The 19273-nt window shown below is 37.2% G+C and overlaps 1 protein-coding gene across 1 annotated transcript; it reads left to right on the top strand.

Annotated features, from left to right (window-relative positions):
- The first annotated feature begins 8729 nt into the window (after nucleotides 1-8729).
- On the top strand, nucleotides 8730-18603 carry LOC143850410 (cinnamoyl-CoA reductase 1-like). The gene is made up of 6 exons (XM_077359668.1): nucleotides 8730-9012; nucleotides 10453-10622; nucleotides 11226-11411; nucleotides 14980-15142; nucleotides 18045-18234; nucleotides 18323-18603. Exons 1-6 carry the CDS (start codon nucleotides 8892-8894, stop codon nucleotides 18459-18461), a joined length of 969 nt encoding a protein of 322 aa, XP_077215783.1. The 5' UTR covers nucleotides 8730-8891; the 3' UTR covers nucleotides 18462-18603.
- Nucleotides 18604-19273: the final 670 nt, after the last annotated feature.

Raw genomic sequence — 19273 nt, 5'->3', positions numbered from 1 at the left:
ATCCAATTGGTTGTCTCAACTATTAAATTTTTAGACCATTTGTTTACACCTAAAAGTTCTCTTAGTTTTCAACTAAACTGGTTTAGATTCAACTTGGGTTTGTTCTTGATGAGCTTTTGCTATAAAATTGAGCTGGTTTCAGCTCGAATCTTATCTGATTTCAAGTAGAAGCTCAAACAAATTTCAAAATCAACGCCAGATGCTTGTAAAGGGATATGATATCTACACTCTTATTTCGATAGCACTCACCTCCTTATTTGATACCTTTACTTTTCTGGGTGCCTGTTAAATTTGAAGGAAATTGATTATAGGGAGTCCTAGTAGAGCTGTTGATACGATTGTGGAGAGTCAAAGATGAAAGCAGCTCTGTAGAACATGCCAATAGATTTTGATTAATTAAGATTTTTGACAATAGGGTTTATTTTCTTGTTGATTTCTGGTAAACGATTTGGTTTGGGGGAGAAAGGGGTTAGATCGGCAGATTTATGCCTAGGGTCCATTTGGATGTACTTAGGTCCTGTTAGGATTGCAGGAATTTTCTGAAAAAGTTTGGAAAGCAAAAATATTTCTAAAAGTCCCTGCCTTTTTTCCACACAAAAAAAGATAATTTAAACCAACCCTATTCAATTTTTAATTGGAAGACCTTCAATTTATTATAATATCCCTTTAAATCAACCATAATCATATCATTTCCCTCTAAGTGGTGGAAAGAAAAAAAAAACCAAGAAAATATTTTCATCAAAAATGTTTTTCTTGCAATCCAAACGGTAAGTAAATGGAAAAAAAAAAAAAAAAAATATATATATATATATATATATATTGAATGCTAAAGATTCCAATTTCATTACTTTCCTTTTCCTCCTGATTTGAGAGGAAATTCAAACAGTGAAAAGGATTTGCATTTGGAAAAATTACAGCCGACAAGGATTGTCATGTGAATAGTAAATCGCAACCAAACAATGATAGGAAAAGGAAATGTGTCCTTTTACTTTGATTTTTCTCTTCCAATTTAAACAGACCCTTAGAGAAGTTCAAAACAAAAAGAAATGAAGATATGGAAAAAAAAGAATGCATATATATCATTCTCGTGGGTAAATGAAGATAAATTAATTTATTAAATATACTCAGTACATATCATATTTTCGTTATTAGTTATAGAAACTAAAAGGCAGTAGGATTCAAACTTTATGATATCTTTGGTATATGACCTTGTACGAAATTGGGTTTGAAGTTCCATATGATTATTTACAAGTAATGGTTATAATCATTTCAGAAATGATATAGTTTCTAGCTTCTAAATCGGGGTGTCAACAGGCTGGATTCAGATCGAATCCACCAATGTCCAAGTCACAATAAGCTTGGTTCCTAATTAGATAACTCCTTTTTTGAAGCAGGAGGAATTTTTTAGATAACTCCTTAGATCCTGTTTGATTTTGAATCAAATTTCATTCTAACTGAGTCTAGGAATGTTAGGTACCTTACCAATACACCATAGGCTAGAGAGCTGATGGAAAGTGTTAGGCAAGGCCCTTTAAACATGTCCCATACCAAGTTGGGTTCCACCTAGTCCCGAGTTGCACCCTTAACCCCCAAAAATGATGCAAATTATATATATATATATATATATATATATATATATATATATATATATATATATATATATGAGGAAAATGGGTTCCTCCTGCCCCGAGTTGCACCCTTAACCCCCAAAGTCTGAGCGACACATGAAAATTTCAAGATTAGTTAAACAAACATGAGTGCCACTAACATTTGGGGGATTTCAAATTGGTCCAAGTCTTAAATTGATTTACAAATTATCTAATATCTAGGGTTTCATTGGCACACTCAAGGAAGTAAATGGCTTTTCAAAAAGAAAATAAAACCCCCTTTAATGTCTTTGAAAATTCATTTTGATGTTGTAAAAGGTGGGTGCAATTATCAATTCAAGGCCTCTTTGGATTGCAAGAGTTTATGGAAAATTTTATAAAGGAAAATACTCTCCAGGAGAAAAGTTTTTCTTACAATCCATATACAAGACCTTAATTTCGAATTTGGCTAAAAATGAGAGTCTTTAACAAACTAGGGAGATTCAAACGAGGCTTAAAAATAAATCTTTTTCCTACGTAATTAACCCAAAAAAATTCTAAACAAAGTAAAATTGTTAAATGCCCTTTATTTATTTTCTAATTAAATTACCTAATTAAACTAATCATGAACTAATCATGGGGGAGGCTCGAGATTCAGGGCTTAATTAATCCCTAATTTAGGCCTTACTCCATTCGCTACGCTCATGACGGCATAGTAGTACTTCCTACTTTTAGGAATATTTGAAGACTTGTATCTTCTTAGAAGCGTTCCGTTTGGTTCCTCTAACGAGGAACCTCACTCCACTTCTCTTTAGTGGTGGCCAACCATTAGGATAAAGGTGCATCAAACCCGTCATCCTAACTCTCGTTCAGTAATTCATTTTGGGAGACGTACTTGGCGAGATCGTCCCATTATAGAATCATTAAGGGTTAAACCCATCCTCCTATACACAAAGTCTTTATTTTATAAAGTAATGTGCCACTTAGACAAAGAGAAAGTCCGACCATGCCGGGTCAGTATCCAACAGGTCAAAACGCGGTCTAAGAAAATCCTAGTTGACTCGGCACGATGTGGTCGAGTACTCGGTTGACTCAGTCATAATTCAGGAGATTCAAAGGAGTCTTATTGACTGTGTAGGGGCAAAACGTGGAACATGGTGGCAAAACAAGAAACGTGGTCAAAGGAAAAGGGAGATGAATCGGGGGAGTCCAAGATGATGCAGGGGGCAGAGTTTTAAAACTACGATTAGAATTTATAGACAATAAAAGATAGCAGTCATTTTCTGGGCCTATTTGGCGAAATTTCACGACATTTACAAACTTAACATTAGTACTGTATTTCAAAGTTTAAGCTTTATACAAAACATAATCCATAAAATTAACATCTTACAATGGGTGGGGGGCACAATAAACTGGATAATTTTACAACATGATCTACAACATTTTCAAAGACCACACGCAACTGCATCTCTTCATGTAGTTGCTTTTGCCATATTTCAATCTGTAACACAATGACTTGTATTAGCTAACAACATAGTGGCGGATTAAAAAATGTGTTGAACATTTGAAATTATGATTATGAAAAGTAAGGAAAAGATGAATATAGAAGGGCTGCTTAAAACACACGTGACCCTTCCATTTCTAAATTAGAATATATGAAGTACAAGATGAAGCCCTGACCTCATCTTGAGCATTTTCTCAAACAATTGGTAGGCTTAAATTGTTATTCTAAACATTAACTTAATGATCCCATCGGATCTTTGGCATTGAAAACAAAGAAAAACTTGATTTTAACGAGAGATGGGTTTGATGTACCTTTCACCATGGCTTGTGCTTGAAGGTGTGTAATCCGACAATCCTCATAGCTCTTTTGAGCAGGGCGAAGGGCCCAAAAATGCCCCTTTGATTTTCTCTTTCTCTGCACACCATCTAGCCTATGGAAACCTTTCTTTGAGCAAACTCTCAATCTCTCGATTGCTCTCAAGTTCGTAGTATGTAGAAAGAGGGACCAAGGCTCTCTTTTATAGGCAAAAGCTCCTATAGAGCTTTGCTAGAGTATCCAAATTCGCTTGGCAATTACACCCAAGATAGAAAGAGTAATTTGGGGTAACTTTCCTTATCCAAACATTACTAAACCAAATTTGGGGTAACTTTCCTTATCCAAACGTTACTAAACTTAATGGTTTCTAATATGTAATGGAAAGGTTGCTTGAATGCAAAGCCACAAGCCTATTTATCAATTCTAGATCATTTAACAATGTTATAGAATTCCATTCCAAAAAGAAATTTTAATTTTGGAAACCCACATAAAGAGAGAAAACGTCCAACATAAGTCACTTTGCTAATCAGAGAATTTGGTTGAAGAGGGTAGCGAGAAGAAGTAGCAACTTGTGTTTCGGAGGCTACTTCGAAGCGAGGATTTGGGGATTTTTAAGCAAATTAAAAGTAGGGAAGAGAGAGAGAGAGAGAGAGAGAGAGAGAGAGAGAGAGAGAGAGAGAGAGAGAGAGAGAAGAGATTTAACATTTACATGAGAGAGGAGGGAGGGGGGGGGGGGGGGGCATCCGTAAAACTAAAGAGAGAGTGATGGGGAAAAATCACAAAAATCGGACCTTTTCTCTCTCGTTAGTTATCATGGATATTTCTCATAGTTTTATACTTTTATGGGGGCAAGGTTTCTGAGCTATAGCTCAGCCTGAGCAAGCCACTATAAATACACCATCTCCATGTTGGTTGACTTATCCAACCAATTCATTCCATAGAACCTCACACAAATATGATGTTCCTAACAAACCATCTCCATACAATCATCCTAACCATTCGATCTGTAGAAGCCCATTTTCTAGCCGTCCATTCTAAATCTCCACAAATTAATGGTTACTATGATCTTATGGAGATGATTTCTTAGGAACACCCTACCTATGTTAGGTCCTATAGAATGAATGGGTTGGATGACTCAAACAACATGGGAGATCGTGTATATAGTGGGCTCCTCAGGCTGCGCGATACCTCAGAAACCTTTCCCCTTACTTGGGGACGAGGTTTCTGTGCTATAGCTCAGCTTGAGCAAGTCACTATAAATACACCCTCTCCATGTTGTTTGACTCATCCAACCCATTCATTCTATAGAACCTCACATAGATAGGGTATTCCTAACAAACCATCTAACTTTTATATCTATCTTCAAATTAAGGTATTTGATAGGCAAATTTCACAGAAAGCCATTTCACGACTAGCTTTGGCATTATAGAACAGCCACCCCACAAGAATTAATGAAAAAGACAAAATCAGCAAAAAAGTCAACCCCTGTGTGGCTGTTCTCACGTGCAAAAGTAAGCCGCGAAATGGCTTTCCGCAAAATTGCCTAGCAAATCCCTCAAATTAAATAGCTGATGGCCTCCTATGAAGTTTTAAAGTCCCATTTGTATATAGGGGTTCGCTAGCCAATTCCACAGAAAGCTTCACTTTTGCATGAGGAAAAAGCCACCTCATATGATTTAAATGAATAAGACAAAATGTGTTAAAAAATCAAACCGTGTGGCTGTTCTCTTGTCCAAAAGTGAGCCGTGAAATTGCCTACCAAATCCCTCGCATGTAAGTTTACCTTTTTTTTAATCTTATTGCATGTAAAGAGCTATTACGGTGGAATCCAAAGAGGCACCAAGTCTCCACATATGCTCTGTTCACTTCTTTCCCTGGTGCTATTTTTCCTGGAAAACAGCTTTTTTTTCCCTGACAAGACCTTGACAAGACAGAATTTATGTGTTCACTTCTTTTCGAGGTAACAATATTATCAGATGTGGAATTTCTTATTTAAAAGCTGAAAATGACGTGGAAATTGACTTTTTCCCTGTTACTTAAGATTTGATTTCTGATTAAGGCTCTGTTCACTTCTCTTCCCCGGAAAGGAAAGGAAAGGATTTTGTTTTCCTTTCCTTTCCAGGTGATATGGCAGAAGGAAAAGGAATCCAGGAAACTGTCAAGGACAAGGTTTCATTTTCCTAGAAAAACCTCTTTCCGATATATTTAATCGGAAACCAAATCTCGAGTAACAGGAAAAAAGTCAATTTCCACGTCATTTTTAGCTTTTAAATAAGAAATTCCACATCTGATAATATTTTTCCCTGGAACAGAAGTGAACACAGAAATTCTGTCTTGTCAAGATCTTGTCAGAAAAAAAGGCTGTTTTCTAGGAAAAACAGCACCAGGGAAAAGAAGTGAACAGAGCCTTGACAGTTTCCCTGGATTCTTTTCCTTCTGCCATGTCACCTGGAAAGGAAAGGAAAAGGATTTCCTTTTCCTTTCCTTTCCGGGGAAAAGAAGTGAATAGAGCCATAGAAAAACGAAAAAAAAAGAGAATCTGAAATGATAGTAAGAAACTAATGAATAAAATAGAAGGGTGATGATAAATGAGCTCCCAACAACATAGACACATTCATCGAACAATCCTAACTATCTGGTTAAGGGTACCCTGTCTATTAAAAAGGATTAGCGGCCATTTTGTTGTTACACTTGCCTACATTGGTCATTGGAGGGCCATGCCCACTAAACTAGCTAAGCATGCATGTACAACCTTGCACCATAAAATAGAGTTTTGCAAGACATTGGGGGCCATGGACCCCCTCATGCTATATGTGCATCAGCCCCAGGTTAATAGGATCTTAATCAGAAGGGATTTATGCAACCCCCGCATTAGTTGCATGAGTCATTTTTGGGGAACTCTAAAATATGGAAATAATTGTAAGTTGGTTGAAATTAGTGACTGTGTCTACGTGGACTTTAAGCCACCGAATATAAAAATGAGAACTTATATGATGCCCGACCGTCAGGTTATAAAGGGCGGAGAGAGAAAACCATCTCTCCCTTGATTTTTAATCCAAGAGAAAGCCCTTTTTCCGACTTTTCCTTGGTTCAAAAACCAAGGCAGCAGGTTTTGTCTCTACCCGCCCTTTACATTCTCACGGTGGGGCATCATATAATTTCTCTATAAAAATAAACAACTTGTCCTAAGTTTACCTAAAACAGGTGGAACTTTCAATTTTCTTCATCCTCAGAGCGTCATTCGTGTCTACGTGGACTTTAAGCCACCGACTATAAAAGGGAAAATTACATTTACACCCCCTCTAGTTTCTGACACATCCACTTCTACCTTTATAGTTTAAAACGTGACAAATACACCCTCTGTAGTTTCAATTTGCATAAGGTAGGCCCCCTCGGTTGACGGTTTGTCCACAGATTGAAGGGTTAGGATGATCCGATGGAGCTGATTTTTTGGGCACACCTTATCTATGTCAGGGCCCATCAAATGATCCTAAAAGCGTTCATTTGATGGGCCCTGACATAGATAGGGTGTGCCCAAAAAATCAGCTCCATCGGATCATCCTAACCCTTCAATCTGTGGACAAACCGTCAACTGAGGTGGCCTACCTTATACAAATTGAAACTACAGGGGGGTGTACTTGTCACTTTTTAAACTACAGGGGTAGAAGTGGATGTGTCAGAAACTAGTGTGGGTGTAAATGTAATTTTCCCAATATAAAAATAAACAACTTGTCCTAAGTTCACCTAAAACAGGTGGAGAACTTGAATTTTTCTTCATCATTAAAGCATCTTTCGTCGACCCCTGACTGATTAAAATCATCTCACCTAAAACAGGTGGAGAACTTGAATTTTTCTTCATCATCAAAGCGTCTTTCGTCGACCCCTGACTGATTAAAATCATCTGAAACTATGATTATTGATAGGCCCACCAGTTGAAAGATTTGTATCGTTCAACGGTACATCTAATGCTTGTGGTTTGGAGTGAGCATCACGAGGAAGAGTAAAAAGGGCTCACAACTAGGGCTGCAACTCGGGTTGGGCGGGTCGGGTTTTGGAGAACCCAACCCTACCTGAGAAATATCTCGGGTCGGGTCGGGTTTTTTCACGTTGACGCAATTTTTTAAGGAAAATTCTTGTTTGGCAAGGCAACTCAACTCATAGAAGTAGAAATTACACTCACATTACACTTGAATCAAACAATGATGTAATTACACTCACTTTACACTTGAATCAAACAATACTGTAATCAAACAATGTTGTAATTACAATCAAACAATGCTGAATCAAACACTTGAATCAACTCAACTCATAGAAGCAGAAATTACACTCACATACAATAACAGTGGGTGCGTGGGTTTTCACTTTTAACTTTTAACTAACAATAAAAAAAATGTACATACTATAACTTATGTAACTCGGGTCGGGTCGGGTCGGACCCCTTCAAACCCGGCTCGACCCGAGATTCATGCGGGCTTTTGAATGCTCAACCCGGCTCGACCCGAAACCCATGAAACCTGAACCCAACCCTGGCTATTTTCGGGTCGGGTCGGTGCGGGTCGGGTAAAACCCGGCTCGAGTTGCAGCCCTACTCAGAACCTTTCTCAACTATATTCACTCGCACAAGTTTAGAAATGGGATGAAGTCGCATCCTATTCTTCAAGGACCACTTGGAATCACAAAGAAAAGACAAGATAGGAAGAAGTCCAACTCTCTTATGTAGACATCTTTCTTTCTTTTCTTAGATGACCATAAATACCCAATTTAAACATTTCTGTCTATTATGGCCGAAGAAGGATGGATCTGCCCTTTTATTTCAATTAGACCCCCCTTTTACGTAAGTGCTTACGCATGCAAATCACAAAGGATTGATCTATCTATCCATAAAATTAATGATATTTCCACCCCCTTTCTCAGCTTATCCACCCCTTTTGTTTGACTATTTCTGAGCATTCTGCTTAGAAAAGTGCTCATTAGCAAAGTTGCATAATATTTCCCAATTGTCATATATATGAGGCCCAGCCCAATGTTACAATGGTTATGGACCTTGGCTACTGGGTTAGTACAAGATGGTGTGAAAAGTACACCCTTGATATTTGATCCAACGGCAATCGACTTTTTAATTATCAAGAGCTTCTCATATTATCATTCCTTAATAAGGGTAGCCCTTCTTTCTGCAAATATTGGGTTGGGCTCAAGAGTGTCATTATCAAACAGACCTAGGCATGGGCTTTACTATAGGTTGAGCGCACTCATATCCAGCCCATTCCCAAAAACAAAGGCTCATCATATAATTTCTCTAGGATAAAAACATCATAAAAAGAAGATAGATGCATAGTACATGTGACTGCTACCTAGTTTCCTGGAACTTGACTTCGTCGAACCAAGAAGAAAACTATAAAAAGTCAGTTCAACAGGAGGACGTGAAAGATATAGCCATAGTCTGATCAACTAGAGAGAGAGAGAGAGAGAGAGAGAGAGAGAGAGAGATGGAAATGGAGAAGAAAGGGAGAGTATGTGTAACGGGTGCAGGAGGGTATGTGGCATCATGGTTGGTGAAGCTTCTCATCTCTAAGGGTTACATGGTTCATGGGACGGTCAGAGACCCAGGTTCTTTTTTTATCATGGGTATTTTTGTATCTGGTTATGTTTTTATATGAGTAGCTTGCAGACAATTTAGTGGGTCTTTTGCTTGTTTATTTTTTATATTAGGTTGTGGATCCTTCAATTGAATATGATTTTATTTCGTTTTCTTAGCATATTGAGGTGATCCTGGACATTTAAAAATATATATAATTTTTGGTATGTTTTAGATCTTTGGATTTATAATTTTGAAGATGATTTTACTTGGGTTTATGTATTTGAACTCTTATTTCTTCTTCTGATTTTTCTTCATTAACATGTGTATAGTTAATACCTGAACTAATAGATGGGTTTGTCACCAGGGGCGATGCCAGAAATTTTGCACAAAGGGGGGGGGGGGCGCAAAAATTATAGTAATTTTTTTTCTCCAAACAAAAGAAAGCACTATTATAGTTTCCTAAAAAAACCCTCATATGTTCGTTGTTATATCCCAAAATTTTTTCTCCATAACACTCACCCTCTGTTATGTATAGATTTCTATATTGTACCGTCAATTTTAAACCTCCATAAATTGGAGGTTTAGGATCATCCAATGGAGAAGATATTTTGGGGCACATCTTATATACATTAGGGCCCAACAAATGAACGGTTTGGATCACCCAAATAATGTGGGCCTTGGCTGCACCCTCATACATGACCGGCCATCCTCTGAAAGATGTCTCCACCTTTCAATTAAATGGAGTGCAAATATTAGATTATGCGTGTGTGTGTCCTATTAGTACACTTTGATTTAGGAATCAGAGGTGAAAAAATCATCTCCATAGGATGATCCTAACCCTCTAATATGTAGATAAATTACATTTAGAAATATCTATAGATTGAAGAGTTAGGATCATCCAATGGAGATGATTTGACGGGCAAGGGTGCAACAAATCAACGGTTTGGATTGTGAGGAAAATGCCGATTATTTAGGATTCTATTGATGGTATTTAAGAGAAGGATTTATTTCAAAATCAATGCCAGCCTGTCTGTTTAATTGTTCTTTTTTCTGCTAGGATTTTCTTGAAATTTTCAGACATCAACTTATGACATGCTGTTTGTGTTATTTGATGAATTTTATATATTTGTTTTTAATTTGTCATTTTCTGTGTTGGAAGTGTAAAGATGGAATTATGCTGCAAATGACTATAGTTTGTCAGAGTGGAAGGAGTAAGGGGTGTAGAGATTGAATGGATAGTTACATTGTTTGGCCAATGTCACTGGATGAATTGCTATATATAGTGATTTTGTGCCACTTCTCAGGGAGGTTTATAAATTCAAGAAAATTGAATTATTGTTATTTTTTGTTATATGTGTTTGTGAAATTCTATTGGAAAAATTTGTAGTGAACTTGACGATGCATTTCAGTTTGTTAGGCTCAAACTCTGTCTTATAACTTCTTTTTTATTCCACCAAAATATCTTGCAGATGATGAAAAGAATGCCCATTTGAAGAAATTGGACAATGCCTCAGAGAACCTACAGCTCTTCAAGGCAGACTTGCTGGATTATGGTTCCCTATGCAGAGCCATTGCAGGATGTGATGGAGTTTTCCATGTTGCAAGTCCCGTTCCAGCAGGCAGTGTGCCCAATCCAGAGGCAAGACAATCTCACAATTGGGCCATTGGATTGCATATATCATTGGTCGAATACTGTGATTTCATATAGTCAATGGTCAGATACTATGATACCTAGACATGTCTATTTAGCCATTTTTTTTCTTCTAAAAACATGTTTTAGAGTTTAGACAGAATACCCATGTCATATTCATATCCAGAATTTAAGAAATACTGAAATCAGGGTAAATTTTTTAGCATCCTATATTGAATAGAGGTCATTTTCAACCTTTTGAACCATGGTCGCCCTGAATTTCAACCCGTCATCTATTTTGACACAGGAAATTTTGAGTTGCACCGACCAGTACAGTGTGAGCACAATATAGAATAGAAAAAGACATCTTGCATAGATTCTACTGCGTATTTCCTTTTTAGCAAATTATAAAATCCTACTTTTTTTGCTCCAAAACCAAAATGCAACTAATAATTTAACATGTTATTGTGCATGTGCCACCCAAATTGAGCTAGTAATTTAGCAAATCGTTGTCTATGAACTACTTTCCCTTTTCATGGAGCTTTAACTAATACTTATCTGAAGAGTTATTCGTTTGAGAATCTTGTTGCATAATGGTGTACTATATTTCAGATTGAATTGGTTGAACCTGCAGTCACGGGTACATTGAATGTACTAAAGGCAAGTTTAGAGACAAAAGTAAAACGAGTTGTCTATGTGTCATCCGTTGCTGCTGTTGTGATGATCCCAGAGTGGCCAAAAGATGGAGCTATGGATGAAGATGTTTGGTCTGACCTTGAATATTGCAAGACAACTGAGGTAATTATTTGACACTATCTATCATTTAACAGTTTTAATTTCTGGGAACTCAAGAATCGATTACTGCTCAGATATTCTCTCTTGACACAGTACTTAAGAGCTAAATGATCTCATAGGGTCTAGAATTTAAATTGGTCTCACTCGATATTTAAATGAATTACTGTTCCTGGCTTTATTTTACGACAAAATATAAGAACGAGCAATCAGATTTCTTAATGGTTCAATCACACACACACACGCACGCACACACACCAAAAAAAAACAGAAGAAAAAGCTAACAATTGATGTACTCAATTGGACTCAATTTTGGCCCTGTGGAATCAACAAAACCTCCTTTCACTCACCCAAGTAAATAAAAAGCTTGCCTCATCAATCGTGGACACTTGATTCTACTTGGTTTTACCTAGGTGAAGTTCTTGTTCTAGCTTCAATCAACATCTTATAACAGATTATTTAGGTTCTGTTTATCTGATGACTGAGAGATAGAAAATAACCATACTCGACCCTTTGTTACTCACCTTATGAATTCTTTCTTTTTGGCCATGGGTTTGGTTCCTGGCCGCTGTTCTGATGAAGACTATGTTGACCTGGGGAGCAAGAGCAAAGGCACATAAACCTAAACAGCAGAACAATATGGACTGATAATCGTGCATCCATTTACACAATAAGAAAATGGATACTGAACACCAATAAGGACATACACAGGATTTTAAATTTAGGTTTCGGTTTTGGTTTCAGTCGCCACGGAATGGAAAGATTTCGGTTTCGGTTGGAAATTTCAGTGGAAATCATCACATAAGCACAACTACACATAGAAATCATCACATAAGCAAGACAGTCAACCATAATGGTTTAAAAATATTGAACACCTAGTTTCACATAATTTCACATATAATTTAGTACATGCCAAATTTCACATATAATTCATATAAATATTTATACATACTACATGCACCACATTTCACATGCAATTCATATAAATATAATTATGTATTACAGAAAGTACAGCATACCACTATTACACTTGTGATTTTGTTTATGCATTTCAGTCATTTCAGTTTTAGTTTCGGTGTGTATGGAAACGGAAGCATTTCGGTTGTTTCTTGTTAGTTTCGATGGAAATTTAAATGGTCTAAGGTCTAAGGTCTATGGTAAGGTGGAGACTCGAGAAACCAGGAAACCCAAGGGATATGAAACTGTCCACTTTCTTAGCTGCTACTTTTTTACTGCACTACCACATTGAAAAAACTAAACTAACAGCTGTCCCTCTCTACAACGTGTAGAAGAAGAGAAAAATATCTAATTGACACAAAGATGTGGGGACTAAACCCTGTTAGCAGATAAATGAAACACTAATTAACATAATGCTAGAATGTGCTCTAGATTGGTTATCATAAAATTTCACTAGGAGGACCTTAGGGCCAAAGTTATAATAATTTATTTATAGATTTTGTTTGCTTGTTGGTTCCATCACAAGTGTTATATTTAGAACTCTTTTTAGCTATAGGTTTCAAGTTTTTATCAGTGAGAGAACCTGACCCGACCAGGAAATGACAATTGAGTTGAACTTAGTTGAGTTTGAGTAACTTCGGTGCTACAAAGAGCATTCTTTTGGGATTATTCTGATTATTACCCTGTGACGGATTCAATGGCGTGATCATGGCAAGGTATGTAAGACACAGAAAATGCAAGACAAATGAGAAGCACTGATCTTTCAATTAACAAATTAAATAAGATCTGATGACGGGAACCTTGGCCGTTATTGTGGAGGTGGATGCGATTTGAGATTGCTGGAGTGTGCTTGAGGGACCTTGGGTCCTTCGCTGCTCTAGGATTTTCCTCTGTTTAATCTCTTCTTTATTTAGGGTTAAAAGGGCAGATGACATGGTCTGCTTATGAAAAGCTTTTTTGTGCTTTTGGTGGAAGGTTTAAGTGAGTAATGATGGGTTTACTCTGGATTTTATACTGTGGGGGATGAATTTTACGGATATCCGAGAGGTGCTTGAGGAACCTTGGTTCTTCGCTGCTCGTGATTTCTCTTGCCAGTGGATGGATAGCCTACAATTGTAAGGAAGGAATGAGGATTCTAAAAATCTGAGGGTATGGTTTGGTGATGGTGTCAGTCTCGAATGGTGCTAACAATCTTGCAGCTCTTGTGTTTCATCTGGAAGGTGCAGCGTAGGACACCAATAGATGTTTCTTTTAAGGTTTTCCTGATAATGTTCTTTTTCTTTATCTGTTCCTCGGCCTTTTGGAGGGTACTCCACTGGCCGTCATGATGTACGTAATGGGATGGGACTACTTGTCCCCAATCTTTGTACATCTTTAATTATAAATATTTATACGTGTCAACTTTAAAAAAAAATTAACAAATCAAATAAGGTCAAAGGTTCATCCATGTGATGTAACCAGCACAGCCTGTGTTAGCGTTCTTATCCATGACTAGACTATAGACGGAGTGGAGAGTGGAGACCACACACTTGATATTGGAGACAGTTCAGTGGGAGTGCTGAGAGAGGCTACTATTTATGTTACATTTGTTCCTTCAATTAAGAAGACTACAGTTATCCATCCTAATATTTTGCAATGTAAAAGTCCATCCATTGTCTGGACCATCTTATGCTATGGCCAAAATGGTCAAATAGCTTGAATGGAGAAATGTTATGAATTGCAAACCAAGCGTTATATCAGACACATCTTCCCTAGATATTCTTAAATGCTCATTTCTTACAGTATTTGATTATTTGAAATTTTCGCTCCAGCTAATTTTGTCAGAGCCCCAATTGCTTTATCAGTTAGTCAATATCAAGGTAGCATCTGTGATATATGGAAGCTTGAACCATGGTTTAAAATTTCGGGGCAGACACCGAAAGTACATAGATCCTTCACAGAAATCCGAAATTTTGCCGAAATTTACTAGATTTCCACCTAAATCTTGTAAAATACCGAAATAGTCTTCCAAAATTTTACATGATTTTGTCCGAAATTTCGTCCTAAACCGAAAAATTTCGGTTGTGGCCGAAACGGACATTTGAAACCATGGCTTGAGCTCCAGTCAAAGCAATCCAGAAACCTGCCAATTCTAGTTTAAGCATATTAAGCATAAAGCACTGAAGACATGTCAACTGCGTGGAGTAATAGACAATTTGACGGACCAGCCATCTTATTGGTGTGTGACATCAAATGTTCTGCCACTTTAAGAGTATAGAAAGAGAGTTCTTGCATGCAGGAAACTTTGGAATTTAGTCAATATTGAAATGTAGCTACATGCACTAGTTGATTTCATTTTATATGGTATCGTATGAAGGTCCTAAAGGTTTCTTAAACACATGAAACTATCCCGTCAATAACCCACTCATTTCTAGTGAATGCAAGCCATCTTCCACCCCATGCTCTCAGGTCTAACACATGTGATGATCGGAACTTGATAGCTGCTATCGAATAAAATTACCTTGATTAGGTTTCTTATTATGATATGGACTGTAGTTCTTCTCGGATCTCTGAAAGTAATGGCTGGGAAGAAAGGTTTCTATTTATAGGCTAAGCACACATTTCATTTTGGTGCCAGAACTGGTATTGCTTTTCCAAAACAGCGGCAGAGAAAAAGGCATTGGAGTATGGAGAGAAAAATGGGCTCGATGTTGTCTCAGTTTGCCCACCCTTCGTTTTTGGACCACTGCTGCAACCCACTGTGAATTCCAGCAGTTTGTTTCTCATCAGGTTATTGACAGGTCTTTACTCATATTAAATCTTTTAATGACTTTGTATTTAATTTAATTTTAATATCCATTTCATGTTGCAAGTTTCATGGAGATAAAGATATGCTTGTATTTTTTGTATGTTTGTTAGTGTAAATAGAGCTATTTATGCCATTTTTTCCTCTCTACCTTCTCCATGTTGGAAATAAATTTCATCAGTTGAATCTAAACAATGTGTCTTTAGCAGATTCTATAAACAACGATGAAAAACTCAAACTCAAAACCAACTTCTCGAAGCACCCAAAATAACATGAAACGAAAAAAACATAAAACATTTATCTTCTCTAAGATGGAAACAACACCCTATTCACTCATTTGGATATACCTTCTCCATGTTGGAAATAAATTTCATCAGTTGAATCTAAACAATGTGTCTTTAGCAGATTCTATAAACAATGATGAAAAACTCAAACTCAAAACCAACTTCTCGAAGCACCCAAAATAACATGAAACGAAAAAAACATAAAACATTTATCTTCTCTAAGATGGAAACAACACCCTATTCACTCATTTGGATATCCTATCAAACATCTTGAAAATCTGATTAATGTTAATTTCTAATAGTCCAAGCTTTGTTTACTGTTCGATTGATTTGGGACGTGTATGTGTCTTCTGAGGTTAATCAAAATCTGTTAGTAGATGGGACTCAATTGTGACCCTTCGTGGAGCTTTGAATGTGCGGGGCTCTTTATGTTTTCCTGCTTATAGCAGTGAATGATAGTAAAGGGCAGCTCTTAATTCAGATAGGAAGATGTCAAAAAAAAAAGTTCGAACAGATGGATAGCCTTAAGTATATAAATCAGCATATGAACTGGAGATCACGCCCACATTGCTGCAAAACTCCAACTAAAAAGTAGCAGACCAGGAATGGATCACTCCTCTACATCGAGTTGTCATTTGGAGTTCCTAAGATCCATCTGTGTTGATTTTTATCCGGGCCAATGGGTGAGGTTCCCACTTCACCCGGATAATGTTAGGGTGTTGTGAAAAAACTGATGATTTAATGTTCGATGGAAAAACAAATAAATGGAGAAATCAAATAAAAATTAAAAAACACCATCAAGAATACAAAAGATTTATGTGGTTCATCATGTCTTGTGACTCTGTCCATGGGCGAAGGTGATCTAAGAACTTCCACTATATGCAAGGATTACAAAGTACAAGATACAGTCTAGATCGAAGACCTTATATAATATTCCAACCTTAATCACAGTATAAAAGTTTCACTCGAACCCGGATACTATGTGACTTTTCATATTACAAAATATCCCTATTCTAAGTTTCGACGGCACTGCCCCCTTCGGCTAACCACACTCAGGGGCCCTTTGGGATAGTAATTCAGTGAATGAAAGACAAGTTGTAGATTGTAGTAGTGTAGGTATCTAAGTGTTAGGTCGTGAATGATTCGAATCGTTTATTGCATTATTTTACTTTTGCAATGACATCGAATTGTTAGAAAGTAAACTTTAATAGCAAGTCGAATCAACTTGGAAGAGTTTCAAGTTGACTAAACCGAGTTATAGTAATAGGGTTTGTTTTTTTTTGTTTTTTTAATATTTAAAAAAAAAAGAAAAAGTAATAGGGTTTTTTTTCTATCTGTAATGAATTGCTTATTAAGAACATACACACACATATAGATAGTATTCAGTTGTATCTAAGGAATTAATGTGTTCTTTTGTTTCTTTGATTAGATATAAGACATTTTTGTCCATATATCTCTTTTACTGTTTGTACATATTGCAACTTTCCCCTTTTTGATAGGTAATTGTGCTTCATCCAAACTTGTATTTACACATGCAATTTTTATTTTTTTTTGAAAGATGACTTATATTGATAAAGAAATAGTTTTACAAAGTAGGGGACAAGTTGTCCCCACTTTTCATGGCCAAATCGCCCATGTGCTTACATCTTAGAAGCGAGCCAGACATTACATTCGCTGGTGGTTCTCCAATTCAGGAGCCACATATATTGACATAGCATCCAGCAATGCCCCGTCCTTGGCCAACCGCTCAGTCATCACACATGCGAATTACATGTTTATGAGGCCAGCTGGGTATTCAAACTTAGCACCCATGTTGCAATTGCATCTCCATATCATGTGACTGCAACGCTTGAAAGTCGTTCCTTTGTACGCGTGTGCACGCGCTTGTCAGCTTAAATACTGCAAAGTTTTATGTATGCCACTTGGCTACTGTGATGTTTTTGATAATGCTTTTACTGGTTTATGAATTAGATGAATACTTCGTTGGTTGAGATTAGTGAAAGTTTGATCTCCAAAAGAATATCATTTTTGGCAGTCGAGAATATTTTTTCCATGGAAGGTTATTTTATCCAGTGGAGGGAGGGAGGGAGGGTGAGAAGTGGCTGAAACACAGGGAAAAGAAAAACTCTGCACAAAATAGAATTTTCTTTTTTCCTGTTTTCAGCCACTTCGCACCATCTCCTCTTTCGTGTCCTCTCAATTCTTTCTGACTCCCGCTCTCCCTACTCCTCTATCACCACTTGGTAAACTAATAACGCCCTCTCCATTCCATGAGAAAAAAGGTTCCATGGTTGCCAAACATGGCCTAGGTGTGCAGATATGCAATGACCATTTTGTTTTTTGACAATTAACTCAATGAAGAGGCAAGTGATATCTCTTGCAAATCAAGTCTAAAGATATGCCAGTGGATTCTGGACATGATTAGCATCTTGTTGTTATATAGCTAGCTGCTTTTTTGTCAAAATTGGTTATAACCCATCTTTAATTGATTTTTCTTTCAATAAACCGGTGATAGTTGAACATATTATGCCATGAAAATGGAGCTTTGAACCCTGCACTTCTATTCCTTTAACCATTCAGATCAAACTTCCATCTGACTTGAATACAAAACAGGAGAATATGAGACCAGGGAAAACAGAGTTCATTTTATGGTCGATGTGAGGGACGTAGCCAAAGCCCTGCTGCTGGTATATGAGAAACCAGAAGCATCAGGAAGATACATAGGTGCAGCGCATTCGATTCACATTAAGGATTTTGTAGAAAAGTTAAGGAGCATGTACCCAAACTACAACTACCCCAAGAGGTAAGCATATTTACTACTACATTAGACCAATATAATTAGATGGGTTTTAACTTTTATCCCCATTTATACTTTGTTTTTCTACTGGCAGCTATACTGAAGTAGATAAACAACCGAAACTGAGTTCAGAGAAGTTGAAGAGATTGGGGTGGAAGTACAGGCCATTAGAAGAGACTCTTGCTGACACTGTTGCATGCTTTCAAAAGGCAAATCTCTTAGACAAGGATTAAAGGACTTCCTTATTTCATCTTTCTTTCCTTGCTTTTGATACTCAATAATGTGTTACGTCAATAAGTATTAACTGAACCTCAAGTTTATATTGCATATGGGAAACTGCCATGGCAGTCGTTCGGGCGTGGGCCTCTTTCCAAATGGCGTTTTTTGAGTGCTCTTTTGTGGACGTGGCATCTCTAAAAAAAAACTCCAATCAACCTCAACCATGTCACTTTGTTGCTTACAAATCAAGATGGTGGTAGATTTATAAGATTGTCTTATATGGATGGAAATGTCTAATTCTCTATGATCTGTGGGACACGAGTGTCGCGTGTCGACACAGACACGGAGTGTCGGACACAGCAAACTCCCAAAATTTAGAAACGGTGACACTGCTAAAATAGAAAGTAAATACAATAATGATTTGTGGATACAGATTCGTGTGCCGAATTTTGACATGGATATGAGGTATCTGACATGGAAACCCTTAAAAATCTAGAAGTTGTGGCACACACATACACGTGCATCGATATAAGGTTACTAACACTTGCGCAGTGCATTTAAAAGTGTCTAAAAGAGTGTGACACGTGTGGACACGGGTGTTGTGTCCGACACAACACGTGTGTCACCTAGAAATTCGAAGTGTCTGCCAAATCATAGCCAATTCTTGTAGTTTTAGATTGATAGAATGTGGAAGGAGATTGTTTCACCTACCTCGCAACAAACTTGGTCGCTGAAAAATCGGCCTTCAACTTTTTTGTGAAGGGCTGAGATTAAAAAAACATGTTTTTCGGTGAGAATAATTTCAGGCCTTTCACTGTTTTTGTGG

This window comes from Tasmannia lanceolata, unplaced genomic scaffold (genome assembly GCF_043159265.1).
Source record: "Tasmannia lanceolata isolate RefF3 unplaced genomic scaffold, GAP_Taslan_0.1 ptg000003l, whole genome shotgun sequence".
NCBI lineage: Eukaryota > Viridiplantae > Streptophyta > Magnoliopsida > Canellales > Winteraceae > Tasmannia > Tasmannia lanceolata.
This window is presented reverse-complemented; position numbering and strand designations above follow the sequence as displayed.